This window comes from Oreochromis aureus, linkage group 19, assembly GCF_013358895.1.
Source record: "Oreochromis aureus strain Israel breed Guangdong linkage group 19, ZZ_aureus, whole genome shotgun sequence".
In the NCBI taxonomy this organism is placed as follows: domain Eukaryota; kingdom Metazoa; phylum Chordata; class Actinopteri; order Cichliformes; family Cichlidae; genus Oreochromis; species Oreochromis aureus.
The window spans coordinates 20,488,095-20,502,989 of record NC_052960.1 but is presented as its reverse complement, the minus strand read 5'-3'; the positions used below and the strand labels follow the sequence as shown (position 1 = coordinate 20,502,989).

The window sequence follows — 14,895 nt, the reverse complement described above, 5'->3', positions numbered from 1 at the left end:
ATCACCAAGAAAATGAAAAATATTCTACATGTTTTATTTTACATTTTTAAAAAAAAATATGCCATCCATACATTGGCACCAATTGTCTTTTGCAATATGAAGGTTTTTATTACCGTGTGCTCAAATATGGGACACCTTGAATTTTATTTTAATTAGAAAGTTTTTGATATATGCATCCCAAATTAAAGAAATGATTAATTTGCACGTGCTAAGAGCAGGCAATGGCATTTTCAGGTCTTTATCTGTCATGGTTTTTGGGATATTGATAATAAGTCATTGTCTCATCTGGTTATTGGTTTTACTCAAACTTTTCCTCTGAGGTAAAAATGGGTGGAAAGAAGCAATGTTCAAAAATATATCTTAATCAAATATTTCATTGATGAAACTGAAACTTCACAGCACTCGTTATGTGTGTTCAGATGTTGCACCAGAAAAATTGTTTGCAAAACTTTTATCATAATAAACAAATCAAAATGATATATTATGAATCACTGCATTGTTACTCAGCATAGCCTGTGTTCATGTTTCAACATTTTTTAGAGCGATCAGCATATTCATATCCTCCTGATCAGGAAACTAAAGGGCACATCTAGATGTATGAAAGATTTGTCTCCCTTTTAGTCACTTCTCTTTTTCACAACTTAACTGGAAGTGAATGATTAACAGGCCAGCAGTACCAGGCTGTGTTGAAATAGGGTAGCATTCTTCCACGTTCCTGCTCAAACCACCAGCACATGACAGATTTCGACCGAACACTGAGAATGGATGCAGGGAGAGAACAACATAGTGATTTCCATAGTGGAATTGAGACAGTCACGTGTGAAGAAGACCTGCATGATGAAGATCATCCTCCTTACCTTCAGTCTATCAGGAACCAAGGTATAAAAAGGTTAATGTACTTTTATAGCCAGTTTTCTGATTATTCAAATGATTGTTTTATTCAAATGTTTGAAACATCACTCATAGAACAAGTAAGAATAATTTGATAGATCATATATAAATCTAACTTAGTCACATTAAGTTACATTACGTCTTTATAAAACAAGCCACAAGTTATTGTTTGTATAGTTTCATGCTGTTCCAACAGTTAAGTTGTAACAATCACTTAATTTCCTCTTTGTTTAGTGTCCATGTTCAGTGTGAGGTCTGTGAGACATTACAGACTGACTGCAGTGAGTCTGTTACTTCTTGCTGCTGTTCTCCTGATACTTAATATTGGCCTGGGAGTTCACTGTAAGTCGGATAGAATATGTCTAGTGCACAAAATCATTTTCACTGTGAAATAATGAGCTCTTTTTGGACTTTACCAGCCATTGTCTTAGAACACAGAGAACAAAATGTGTACGTGGTTATTGTCTAAAATTGTCTGAAACACTTGCAGACAACAAGCTCACAGATACTTACTTCACACTTGATGATACTGAACGCATCAGTAAAGAGCTCATCGACCTCCAGGATACTTACAAGACTGCAGTAGAAAGAATGAAAAGTACCAAGAAGAGGCTGAACAGTAATATAAGCCATCAGAAACTAACCAGCTGGGAGCTTGAACACCAGACAAAAAGAAGCAATGACTATAAAAGTCAGATAGAAAAAATCACAAAGGAAATTGAAACCATGAGATCATACTTACCAATGCTTAGTAAGGCCTGTTTTACTATTTTTATTCATCATAAAATTGTAAGAGTAGTGATTATACTGTTTAATAATGGTGGTATTTTCTTTTGGAAACAGGCGATGGCTGCAAACACTGTCCTGCAGGATGGATTTTAATGAACTCTGTATGTTACTACTTCCCCTTGAAATCAAATGAAATCAAAACATGGAAGGAATCCAGAGATTTCTGTCAGCTGCAGGGAGGAGATCTTATAATCATAGACAGCCGAGATGAAGAGGTTTGTTAATATTTCTGTGCAGCAGTTTTCATGCAGATATTTGTCTATTTATTGATTTATTTAATTGTTAGAACTTGACAGTAAATTATCTGATGAATCATCAAGATGCCCCGCTGCAGACCGGCGACCTATTCAGTGACCAACCCACCTTTGAACATTACATGAGTTATATAGACCACTCCATGATACACGACTACTCAGATTATTATGAAGATGCCTCTGGGATGATGCCTCAGTCAAATCCAAAATCCCCAAAGGCTTTCTGGATCGGACTGAGTGATGTCCAAGAGGAAGGCACTTGGAAATGGTGGGATGGAACATTTCTTACTGAGGGGTAAGAGTGAAATATGTTGCACACTGTGAATCTTGGGTAAATCAGCGGTGTGTTGTATATTTAGAAAATGGTGTCTTATTAACACGATTCTTGTCATTAAGAATTAACATGAATGTCAATAAAAGATGAGCAGTGTGGGTTGAATAAAAGCAAATACCATCCCTGCAGAGTAACCTGCCATTTGCTTCAGGTACTGGAACGATGGAGAGCCAAATGATGTCAGCAATGAGGACTGTGCAGCGTTGTATCCCAAAGCAAACTTCTTCAAGAGCTGGAACGATGTTAGATGTGACACCCAAATGAAATGGATTTGTGAAAAAGCACCAAAATCCATGAGCTAAAATATCTGTAATACAATTTTACATATGTGCATGCTACTATAACACAAATATCTGTATATAATACAGTACAACACCTATATAAAATATAGATGGTATATAAAATAAACAGTTGTTTATAATATGTTTTTTCTTTATAATAATAATAATGGATTGCATATAGCGCTTTTCGAAACCCTCAAAGCGCTTTACAAATCCACTATTCAACTGTGTATACACTCAGAATCAGAATATCTTTATTCTAATTGTAACAAGTATTAAAAAAAATGAAGTGCAGTGCCTGCGGTGTCAAGAGAAGAAAGTTTAAATATAATTACCAAAGAAGTATAAAAAAAGTAGAACAGTCATTCAGTAATAATAAATAGAACCCTACTTCACATAAACACTATTGCACAGATTGTCCATTGAATAGTATTTGTCGCGTTAATTGTAGGTGATTACTTGTAATTCAAAGCCCTAACAACTACAGGGTAGAAACTGCTATTTAGTCTATTAGTCTTTGTTCTGGTGCTCTTGTATCTTTTGCCTGATGGCAGCAGTTGGAACAGATTATGAGCGAGGTGTGAGGGGTCTATTATGATACTTCCTGCTTTCCTGAGACAGTGAGAGTGGTGCACTTCCAGTGCACAGCCAGTGATCACCTGGGCAGTCTTGACAATCCCCCGAAGTGTTTTCCTTGGCAATGCTGAATGCTCTCAGTAAAACATCGATAGAAGGACACAAAATCCTGAAATCCACAACAATCTCCTTGGTCTTAGACTGTGTTCAGGAGCAGGTTGTTGTGCAACTTTATCATCTTGCAACATAACAGGAAATGTCCTTTCAAAATAAAATCCCAACAGATGACAGTGAGGGCATACCTATTAGTTAGCACAACAACTTAACCTGAAAACTTCTTTTCTATAGCAAATTTCTTTATTTTAATTTGCACATAAATGATAACTATAATTGATTTACTCTGGCGGGCACTACAGTCTGCTGCACAAAACAAATAATTTAACCTTATGCCTGAAGTAATACGATATGTATTATACAGCATGTAAGTATGGTAAAGTAATGTTTACATTTGCTCTTGAACCATTAAAATAACTATTAGTTAGTAATAAACTAAACTAAATCATCTGAATACTGAAAAATAAATAATTTTTAAAAAATGGTCATGGATTTGTTAAAAATGTAATAATTTTATTGTCATCTTTTTTGTACATAAAAACAAAAAAGCATTAAATGTGTAACCTTTAAAAAGTTTTTGAATAAACGCAAACATGTTAGACTAATTTCGGGGAGGGGTGGGGGTGTTCAAATAAAAAAAATGCATGATTGGGAACAAAAGCTGTGCGAATTTCATCACTGTGACAAACTTCATCAACATCATCTCATATAAAATTTTATTATCCAATGGAAAATATTAGATAACCCCAGCTTATATACAGTATATTGTTTATTTATAATATACACTGATTTACAATTTTTACCTGAACACTTGAACCTACCTCCAGTTGCAGCTTTTGACAATTACAGTTATCAACAGTTATATCTGATTACTGTTCAAACTGCAGTTTTATCAGCTAAACAATTAAAATTCCAGAAATCACGAAGCAATCTGAAAAAACTATCAAAAAAACAGGAGTACACATTTGCAGAAGTAAAGAAAATCTGAACATTTGTAATAACTTGAATTTTTGATCATCTTAAACTAATTTCTGAGTGGACTAGTAAAGTGCATTTTGAACAATATGGTGAAATCCAGTAAACCAGTACTCATAAAATAGATTTACAAAGAAATAATCGCAGTATTACTAAACAGTATGGTGACATTTTTATTTTAATGTCAACCACATGTGTACAGTAAGCATTACAAATATGGGCACTGGCTCAAACTTCTTGTCAGGAAGCATCAGGATAACTGATGTGTGAAAGAAAATTCAAGCAAGACCCTGTGAAAAAAATAAATATGGATGGTTGGGGTCGCTGGAATTTGTAGGCAGCACAGAAAACTTCTATGAACTGAATTTGATTTTGCTAAGAAACCTGTCCAGTTTTCATGGGCAAAGACAAAAAAAGGGACACTATAAAGAAATCAATGTGATTCTGTAAATCAATGTACACCCTTCACAGGTTTCCAGTCCATAAGAGGAGTGACATAAAGAGGAAAAACCCTTCACACTCATATTCACACCCACAGCAAATTTAAAATCACCAAACCCAACAAACATGTATTTAGACCTGCAGAACCAGAACCAGAGTACCTGCAGAACAGGGACAGCTGCACTGTGCTGTACCCAAAGTGGACCATCTGTAATCATTGTATTTTATTATAATTATACAGCACAGAAGAAGGATCCTTGGACCATGAAAATGGCCTTTGCTGTGCTTACTTTACTTGATTTTGTCAAAACTGGGCCACACAGCCATGACAGAATGACAGGTGTAGATATAAATGATAATCAAAGATAATAAAAGGTTGATCAAAGAAACTCAAACTCACAATGTAACTGTCAGCGGTGCATGAAGAGTTGGTGGATGCAGTGTTAGGTGCACAAGAGCAAACCAAACAGCAACCAAACTCCAGATGTTGCTCAGGGAGGAGAGGAAACTTGGGGTACGTCTGAATTCATGGCACATGACAACAATTCATTTTAACATTAACATAATGAACCAGCGCTAAACTTGGGCTTCATTTCTTTTGGAAAAGTGAGGATATTTACTACATCTTATCTGTAGAAAGTACATGTCGTACATGCATCGATATTTTCACTTCTTTTAAAAAAAAATTCTAACTAGAATTGAACTAAAAGGAATTTATCATTCAGCTCAGCAGTAGTGCCTTATTTTAACTCAGGGAACTTTGTCAAGGTCACGGGCTAGAACTCTTGCACTATTTTACTATAAACTTCTTGTTTCCATGAAGATTGATCCCATTTTCTGTATGTCACACTTAAAATCTTTCAAGTGCAGCTGACTGTTAAATCTTAAAAGCAGAGCACTGAGTTTACAGAAGAAGTTTCAAGGCACACAAATAGCCTTTAAATCTAATCATGTATGATAATTATTTTAAATGACTGATCATTGATTATGCAGCACTATAGAATTGACTAGACTTGGGCACATTCCTTGATTTCTTATAGAAAGTCAGCATATTAGGATCTTGTGTATCATCAAATTAAAGGTTACACCAGAGATTACTTTACTTTTATTTTCGATTCACTTCTGTCACTGATAAAAGTTTGAACTGGAATTCAGTGATTAAGAATGAATCAGCAGTGAGTTGTGTCGACACAGCAAAGTGTCTTGCCAGATATGCATGTGACTGATATCGACTACTGGTTGTAATTTTAATGGTGGATTTGATTCACTCTTTTATCAAGAAGATGTGTGTGCCATCCTCCTTAACTCTTTTAAAGCCATTGTTGAAAACTTATGGCAGTTACATAAGAACACAATTAAAATCCATCTAATAACATTCATATATTTGAGGGTCTGAGGTGTAACCCAGAGTGGTCCTCAGCAGGAAAAGGGTGGAATGCCCACTCCTGGTCAGGAACAAGTCGAAGGTCCTCGTCACCTCAAAGCCCACCAGAGGAGCCTCTGCTTCACAACAGCAGCTGTTATTTTTATTTTTAATATAATCGTTCTGTCCTGTTTCAAATTAAACATTTCTAAAGAGGCTCACTGTTTCACTGTATGGTTTATTCTTTATTCATGTAAATCCTTAAAATGCATTCATGTATATGAATATGTCTACAAGGCATATTAGCTTACTGAGAGCCTCATATGGAGATATTACTTCTCTTCACCCTGTCCTTCATTCTGCTCAATAAAATGTTAATATTGTCTTAAACAGTGATGATTTTATTTTTTTATACTATAAAATAAAGCTATTATCTCTATATGAGTACATATTAGCATCATGAAGACAGCTGTGCAGAAAATATAATGCTAGGTTGTTGTTGTCAGTGTGCCCTCACTCAATGATCTTGTTCCCTATTTAATGATGCGTTTGGCACCAAACTCAGGATGTTGATCCAACCGTCAGTAAAAGTGTTTTCCCTTACTCCCAGCAGAGGGCAGTGCTTTCCTCTGTTCTCTTGACTATGATGCTTTAATGTATTTCTACATTAATCTACAGAAACATTTATCAGTGCAAAGCTGTTTAGAAGATACTTACAATAAGCTGTCTGTTCCAAAGAGCTTGGAAAGAAAGCGAGTGGACTTTTTTCATGAAGACATTCTCTCTGCCAGTCAGATGACTTGTTTCTATTGACAAATCCAGCACACCTCAGAGCTTCACTAGTGCATCCAAAGACTCTTTTATAGATATATATATGTAGATATTTTATAGAGTCATTCAATTGTTGACCAAGTCCTGGGTGAAGGCCCCTAAATCTGTAACTTTAAGAATTTACCAGTTCCTCTCTCTCTCTTTCACTGGTAAATATCTTAACAAGCGCATTGTGTAATTCATTGTTTAATCACATTAAATGAGGGAGCTGTTCATATTTTTAAACTACCATACAAATACTAAATGCCTTTTTTGGAACAAAATCTAAATGTTATGATGATTTATGATGACTGATAAAAGTTGAAGGCAGTGCTACACCCAAATGTTCACTGTTTATGGAAACGTGCCAACTTGGTTTAATCAGAGTGAAAAGAGAAAATGGGATGTATTACTTAACATTAAGCTAACCTTCATTTCAGTTTGAAAAGTCCTTGTTTTTCATGATTAAAGTACATTTGAATGTAATATTCCATGAAGCTTCTCCGTAATGTTTTCACTGATGTTTGTAAAATTAAATCAGTCCCTCAGTCTCCCAGGCCTCTGGGGTAGAGGTACCAAACTTGATTTTTGTACATATTTAATAAATTATAACCTAACAAATCTTTCAGTTAACATTTATACACTGTATTAATTTATAGGACAGTGCTTGGGTATATTGTTTATAATCTTCTATAGAGACATACTGTTCTACATTACTGCCCCAATGTTTTAATGTTTTGTCTGTTTATACCTCATAGTAAAAACTCATAGTTCAAAGTCTTCTCTGAAAGCTATGCAGTTCATTCTCACTACTTTACTTTTCATTGTTCTTACAGAACCAAACACTGCAGGTATCTGCATACCATCCAGCCTCTTCATACTGAAAGCAATGCTACAACCTGGTCACACTGATCAATTGTTTTCAAAATGAAGAAATGATTAAAAGTGTAAAAAGTCACTGGAGAATTCTTATATGAAAAATGATAAAATGTAGAAGGTTTTGAACATCCTGGTGGTTTATTCAGAATAGGAACAGAAAATGAGAAAATCTAGACACTAATGTAGCAACAAAAAAAAGATTGTTTCCTTAATCAGCACAATGGATTCGGTCTCAACTAAAAAAACTTGGGTTGCATTTTTGTTTCTTTTATGCTAAGTATATAATGTTTAGCAAGTTTTCAGCATTCTCTAATGCTAATGGTATATTTAATTTATGTAGTTTATGCAAAGCATTGTTGTCTTAGGGGGGTCATATGATTGTTGGAGTTTCTCTTATTATCGTGGTGGTCTTTACCTTACAATATAAAGTGCCTTGAAGCAACTGTTGTTGTGACATTTTATTATATAAATAAAGTGAACCTAACACTGACGAGGGTTCGTTCAGCTGTGATTTGGACAAATTCTTTGAAATCTCTCAAAGAGATCAGCAGACATAGATCCCATGTATCTGGAAAGTAATTGTGGCGCCTACACATTAATAACATCTATCACTTCCCTCTTTGAAGAGGGAAGCTGGACAAGGAGCCCTACCGGGCTTGGTTATCCTGTGGGACTCTGGAAGCAGCTGGTAGGTACTGACATGCCAAGTGGAATGGCTGAAGCAAAAACTCGGTGTGGGAGGAGTTCAGACAGGCCATGTAAAAAGACTTTCAGACTGCCTCGAAGAGATTCTGGCAAACCGTCAGGTGACTCAGGAGGGGAAAGCGGTGTTTTACCTGCACTAACTCCACCTCTGTATAGTGTGGGTGGAGTGCTGCTGATTTCGACTGGGAAAATTGTTGGGCGGTGGAGGAATACTTGGAGGATCTCCTCAATCTCCTCAATCCCACTGGCATGTCTTCCGTTGACACGCCTCTACAATGTTGCGTGGAGATCAGGGGCAGTACCCCTGGACTGGCAGACCGGGGTGGTGGTCCCCATTTTTAAGAGGGGGGACCAGAGGGTGTGTTCCAACTACAGGGGAATCACCCTCCTCAGCCTCCCTGGGAAAGTCTATGCCAGTGTGCTGGAGAGGAGAGTCTATCCGTTAGTCGAACCTCAGATGCAGGAGGAACAATGCAGTTTTCGTCCTGGTCGTGGAACACTGGATCAGCTCTTTAGGGTGAGAATAGTTCAGCCTTTCGGGAGGGGCTCAGAGTAGAGCCACTGCTCCTCCACATCGAAAGGAGCCAGTTGAGGTGGTTCAGGCATCTGACAAGGATGCCTCCTGGGTGAGATTTTCGGGCATGTGTCACCGGGAGGATCCCGGGCAGACCCAGGACACACTGGAGAGATTATATCTCTCGGCTGGCCTGGGAACACCTTGTGTGTTCCCCGGACAAGCTGGAGGAGGTGGCCGGGAGAGGGAAGTCTGGGCTTCTCTGCATGGGCTGCTGCCCCCATGACCCGCCCCTGATAAGCAGAAGAAAATGGATGGATGGATGGACTTCCCTCTTTGTTTTTACAGACAGCAGATTTCACTAGAACTGATTGTTGATGACCTCAGCAGTAGGCGTCACGATCTGTGACAGATTGTTGCTTAAATGCACTGACATATGACTGATTTAGACTGAACAGTGAGGATGGAGGAGACAAATGGTGGTTTTCAGACACTTGTCTATGAAGACGATTTGCACAAGGAAGAGTATCCTCCGTACCATCAGTCTAACAGGATACAAGGTATAATAATTCAAATTTTTATTCATTGCACTCCCATAGTCAGGTTTCTGATTCTTTTGATTGAAGTAGGTTTTACAGAGTTAAGATATAATGACAGGACTTGATGATCTGAGACAACTACGTGTAAGGTTTACATGCTCTAACAGGATTTTTCTAATCATAAATAAAGAGTACAGAGCAGATGTTAAATAAATTACTAGTAAACAGTAATATTAAGTTCTAAAATGATCACATTTTATTCCTTTAAAGCTTCAACCAAGTTATATGTGTGTTACCTGCCTCTAAGTTGAAAATTGATAATGTTCTGCCTGTTTAGTGTCCATGTTCACTATGAGTCCTGGGAGACGCCACAGACTGGCTGCAGTGTGCCTGGCGCTTCTTGCTGCTGTTCTTCTGATACTGAATATTGGCCTGGGGATCCACTGTAAGTCATTATGAGTTACAGGAGTGCACAGAAATGTTTTCATTATTAAATCATGTCTTTTTTGCAATTTAGCAAATGGTTATCAAACTTTGCCAATAGTCCAAAACCAAAAACAAACAAACAAACAAAAAATCTCTAAACTGTAAAAAAAAAAAAAAAAAAAACTTAAGAAAAACTGAAAAAAGTCCTGATAATTTTTCTGCCAGAACACCTTCTGTTTTTTTAGTACAAAACAAAATTGGTTTTTATTCTTTCCTTTTTATTCTCGTCAATTCCAAAACTGTACTAAAATATGTCAGCATCCATCTCCTCATAAAATGACTAAACAATCGATGAACAAAATAATTTACAATCTTTAAAATTTGAGCTTTTGTATTTTTGCTTGAAATGAGTTTGTCCTCATGTAAAGACATGGAAGTGACTTCAAAGTGTTGTCTTTAAACAGGATACCTGGCAAACATTAACAAAAAATGTAAGAATATTTAACAATATCCAGAGTACATTTAAGCTAGAATCACTGCCTCGTGTTTCTTTGCATCAGCCAAATTGTTAAGCTGTAGTTTCTATTCTTGTCTGTTGAATCATTGCATTTACTTCATCAATGAAGCCGAGACTAGTTTATCCTAGATTAACACTGTAGGATCTCTACCTTACAATATGAAGTGACTTGAGATCAGAGTTGTTGACAGCTAAGCGGTGCTCAATGAATAAAACTGAACAGATCAGTGATCCTGTAATTTGGGTTTATTAGAATAAGAAAGATCGATGACTGCAGCCCTCTCAGCACAAGGCTGACAGGACTTTCCCCCCCATATAATAAATAAATAAAACACAGAATAAAACATTAAAACAAAAAAGACAGATTACTATCCCAAACTTCCAGATAGACTGCATCTACTGGATTTGTTTTGTCTACGCTTGCCTTTCAAAGACAGTGAGGCGCAAAGTACAATTAGAAGTGTTTCTTCTGATGAAAACTTTTCATCAGCAGCTAAGGCACAAGGACCCGTGTCCACACTTGGGGTTTTCGTGTTCATTTTCTATTAAAAAAAAAAAACCTAAGCAGTGACACCATTTAAACTCCGGTTGATGGTGCACATCTTTTTCTCTGCTGTGCTAAAGATGCTCTCAGCTGTTTAACTTTAGGGATGGAGAAAAGTTTGACATATTTCACGACCATTAAATATTAGCGAGGCCTCTGAAAATGAGGTCAAGTAAAAATCCCTGCTTGTGCTCATGGACCCTAAATTTCAACAAATAAGACAATAATACGACAAACTGCTGAGTGACACAAGAGTCTAGGGAAGGGCAAGCATGAAGTGAGATGCTGTGTGTGTGTACATGTGCTCACACATGTTGGTACCTCTCTCCTGTAGCAAAGTCCAGAATAAAGTCTGAATGTTCAGTCAATCAAGATCCATATGAGCTGTAAAGAAAATAACCTCAGCTTTTTCTTGGATGTTCAAAGTTTTTCAGTTCATACAGGAACATCAGCACTCTGGGTGAATGTATCGCTGTTTACTTCCCCCGTCTCATTCAGCCTGGTCAGGATGTGTTCAGAGAAAAAAAGAGGAACAGAAAGAAATTTTAAAAATTTGGGGCTTTTTGGTTGCTCTTGTTTACTTTCCTCTGCCAGCTTCGTTTGCACTGGAAAACCAAAGTGTGTGATCACAGGTGAAGTAAAGGATATTTTTCCAGTGCAGAGTTTAGAGTGCTCCATTTGGTGACAGCTGTTGAGCAACATTTCTAAGGATGTTGAAAAACACAAATATTTCTGTTTACTATTAGGCAAAAGCATTACATAAATCACATTTTCAACAAAAGATAGAGCGAAGGCACAGTTACAGGGAAAATGTGTCTGTCTGTGACTAAACATTTCTATGTGCTACAACATGGACATAATGATTAAATGTACTGAGGCGAGTAATTTACTGTCAGCCTGCTTAATGATTCATTGTACTGCTGCTACAATGATTTGTACAAATCTTGGAAATTTACAATAACATTTCTAAATAAAACTGATGATGTACAATGTTGTCAAACCACCTGATTTATAATATTGTTACTAAAGAATAAGAAAAGTAACAGTATTCAACACTTGCAGATAACAAACTCACAGATTCTCACCTCTCGCTCGATGATACCGAACGCATCAGCAAAGAGCTGGTTGACCTCCAGGACACTTACAAGACTGCAGTGGAAACCATGAAGGATGCCAGGAAGCAGCTGGACAGCGAGATGAGCCGTCAGACACAAACCAACTGGGAGCTTGAACACCAGACGAAACGAAGCAATGACTATAAAAGTCAGATTGAAAAAGTTACAAAGGAAATTGAAACCATGAAAACACGCTTATCAATGCTTAGTAAGGCCTGTTTCATTATTTATGTATATGATAAAATTGTAAAAGCATAATGATTTGTTTCATCATTTTCTATAATGGTGGTATTATTTTTTGGAAACAGGCGATGGCTGCAAACACTGTCCTGCAGGATGGATTTTAATGAACTCTGTATGTTACTACTTCCCCTTGAAATCAAATGAATTCAAAACATGGAAGGAATCCAGAGATTTCTGTCAGCTGCAGGAGGAGATCTTATAATCATAGACAGCCAAGATGAAGAGGTTTGTTAGTATTTCTGTGCAGCGGTGTTCATGCAGATTTCTGAAAATTAATTTTTGGTTTTGTTTCTTTTTTTGTTAGAACTCAACAGTCAATTATTTGTTAAATCATCAAGCTGCCCGGAGACAAACTCGTGACCTGGTCTGGGAGCCTTCCTTTCCTCACCGTGTGAGACCTTGGATGCCTCACAGAGACCCTGAGTTTCTGGATTGGCTAAGCAGAACAATAGATCGTCAAGATACGCCTCATCCCCAATGGGCTTCTGGATCGGACTGAGAGACGTCCATGAGGAAGGGACTTGGAAGTGGTGGGATGGAACATTACTTGCTGAAGGGTAAGAGTTTAGTGTCATTTAAAATGACTGCTTTCATTTCAAACATGAAGAAATATAAACATAAGCAACAAAACTGTACTGTACATTGAGATGTCTCCAACAACACTACACAGCTTATTTTACCTGCTAGGATGAGTTAGGAGGCGTTATGAACTTATTTAATCCAATCCCTTTTGATGCAATTAAAATTATTAAAATTATCAGCTCGATATCATCTATACATACAGCAATGACATATATGCACATATATGCATACATAGACATATGCATCTATATATACACATACATATGTAATGCAATATGCAATGCACGAAGCAAAACAACGATCTACATTATTACAGCTAACAGGGTGTACCCGGCCTTTCGCCCTACGGTGGCTGGGATAGGCTCCAGTCCCCCTGCTACGCTAAATTGGTTAAATAGAATACAACGGATGAACATATACATTCATACTTCTACTTTTTTATGTTTTCATTTAGCTTTAATTGCACAATTAGTCCATTCTCCACATACAGATATACAAAAACTTCTTCTTGGTCTTTGAATACTGTGCGTCTTTAAATTTAATGTAGCGTGTAATGTAAAATTTGCTGGAAATTTCACATTAAGAATGAAAAGTAAGTAAAGTAAAGTTTATATAGTTCTTTTTAAAGACAAAAACGCCACAAAGAACTGTACAAAAGTTAAAACACAATTAATATCAAGGTAATCATTTTTGAAATAACAAAAGAATGTCAGGAGGAGGCCTGATTAAACGATACACACGGTGAAACTTGAGTAAATCAGCAGTCAGTTGTGTTTGTCCTCCTGAAGGATAAATTACATGAATAAGATAAAAGGTGAATAACGATTAATGTGGATCCCGTGAAAGGAAATCCTGTCTCAGCAGTGTGACTTGTCATTTGCTTCAGGTACTGGAACGATGGAGAGCCAAATGATATCAACAATGAGGACTGTGCAGCGTTGTATCCCAAAGCAAACTTCTACAAGAGCTGGAACGACGTTAAATGTGATGCCCAAATGAAATGGATTTGTGAAAAAGCAACAAAACAACTGAGCTAAAATTTCTGCAATAATGCATCACAATCTTACATAAGCACGTTTCTATCACATAAATCTCTGTAAGCATTTAAGAAACTTTTTAGCATATTAGTAAATCTTACAGCTAACATGAAAAAGCATTATTCAGCACATTTATATAAAGTAAACTGCTGTTTAAAACTGTTTTGCCCATGTGTGTACCCTGTATTTAGCTACAGCAATAAAACAGTAAATTCTTCATTTAAAATATATACAGACTTACAGTGTTTTACATTATTAACACAATATTATACCAGTATGTCTGTTTACACCTCATCTGCTGATGAACACATTAATAAACACTTGTGCCTGGTAACAATTAAAACTGCAGCTTTAATAACCTGTTTCTGTTAGTCAGTATTTTTAACTGTAGAAAATATTTTGGAAGACTAATTTCTGGAATATTTCTGGAGTATTTGGATTATATAAGACTTCAAATAACTGGGTTACTGCATCATTTAGAAATGAGATAAAGCATGTTTATGGTGAGCATCAGAGGGATAATAAGTGAATTTTGTGGCTGCTTCCTGTTATTCATTTTAGGCCTGACAGAGTAGCTGCTGTCCATCACGTGTACAGCGCATGATTTTATCAGTTCACTTCTTTAAAAGAGTTAGAATATGTTCCTCTAAAAATCACAACTTTTGAAAAACAATTTCTAAGACATCCGGTTCCTAAATGTCAGCAACAATCTAAATAAAGAGAGAGCACATCTGCAGAGGGAAAACAGTGTTTTTTGACTTTTACTTATATATAATTTCCAATATTACCCATCTCAGTAAACAACACTTTAACACCTTTAACAAACTTAAAGCACCGCTTTCGCGTCCCTTCAGGTGCTTCCTGTTGCTTGCTCTCTTCTCTCTTATCTGATCATCTCAAGCACGTCCTGTACTCAGGGCCTGCTTATCCATCACACCATCACTGCTTGCTAAGCAAAAACAAAGC

The 14,895-nt window shown here is 36.7% G+C and overlaps 2 protein-coding genes across 3 annotated transcripts in view; both read left to right on the top strand.

Annotated features, from left to right (window-relative positions):
* LOC120434737 (C-type lectin domain family 4 member M-like) overlaps window positions 1–14,285 on the top strand; it is a 43,234-nt gene extending 28,949 nt beyond the window's left edge. The window contains exon 6 of one of the 2 annotated variants that reach the window (XM_039603057.1): window positions 13,779–14,285. In XM_039603057.1, the coding sequence (XP_039458991.1) occupies window positions 13,779–13,929 (151 nt within the window). In that variant the 3' untranslated portion in view covers window positions 13,930–14,285. The remainder of the gene's footprint in view (window positions 1–13,778) is intronic. The other variant, XM_039603055.1, reaches the window with a different exon arrangement.
* On the top strand, window positions 659–3,696 carry LOC120434735 (C-type lectin domain family 4 member M-like). The gene is made up of 6 exons (XM_039603053.1): window positions 659–879; window positions 1,126–1,233; window positions 1,382–1,642; window positions 1,735–1,895; window positions 1,967–2,229; window positions 2,420–3,696. The coding sequence occupies exons 1-6, from the start codon at window positions 735–737 to the stop codon at window positions 2,568–2,570; spliced, it is 1,089 nt and encodes a 362-aa protein (XP_039458987.1). The 5' UTR covers window positions 659–734; the 3' UTR covers window positions 2,571–3,696.
* Window positions 14,286–14,895: the final 610 nt, after the last annotated feature.

Coding starts and splice junctions, on each gene's coding strand:
- LOC120434735 (XM_039603053.1), top strand. CDS start 735: ATGACAGATTTCGACCGAACACTGAGAATGGATGCAGGGAGAGAACAA. Junction 1,643..1,734: donor ATCATACTTACCAATGCTTA/GTAAGGCCTGTT, acceptor TTTTGGAAACAG/GCGATGGCTGCAAACACTGT. Junction 2,230..2,419: donor GGAACATTTCTTACTGAGGG/GTAAGAGTGAAA, acceptor CATTTGCTTCAG/GTACTGGAACGATGGAGAGC.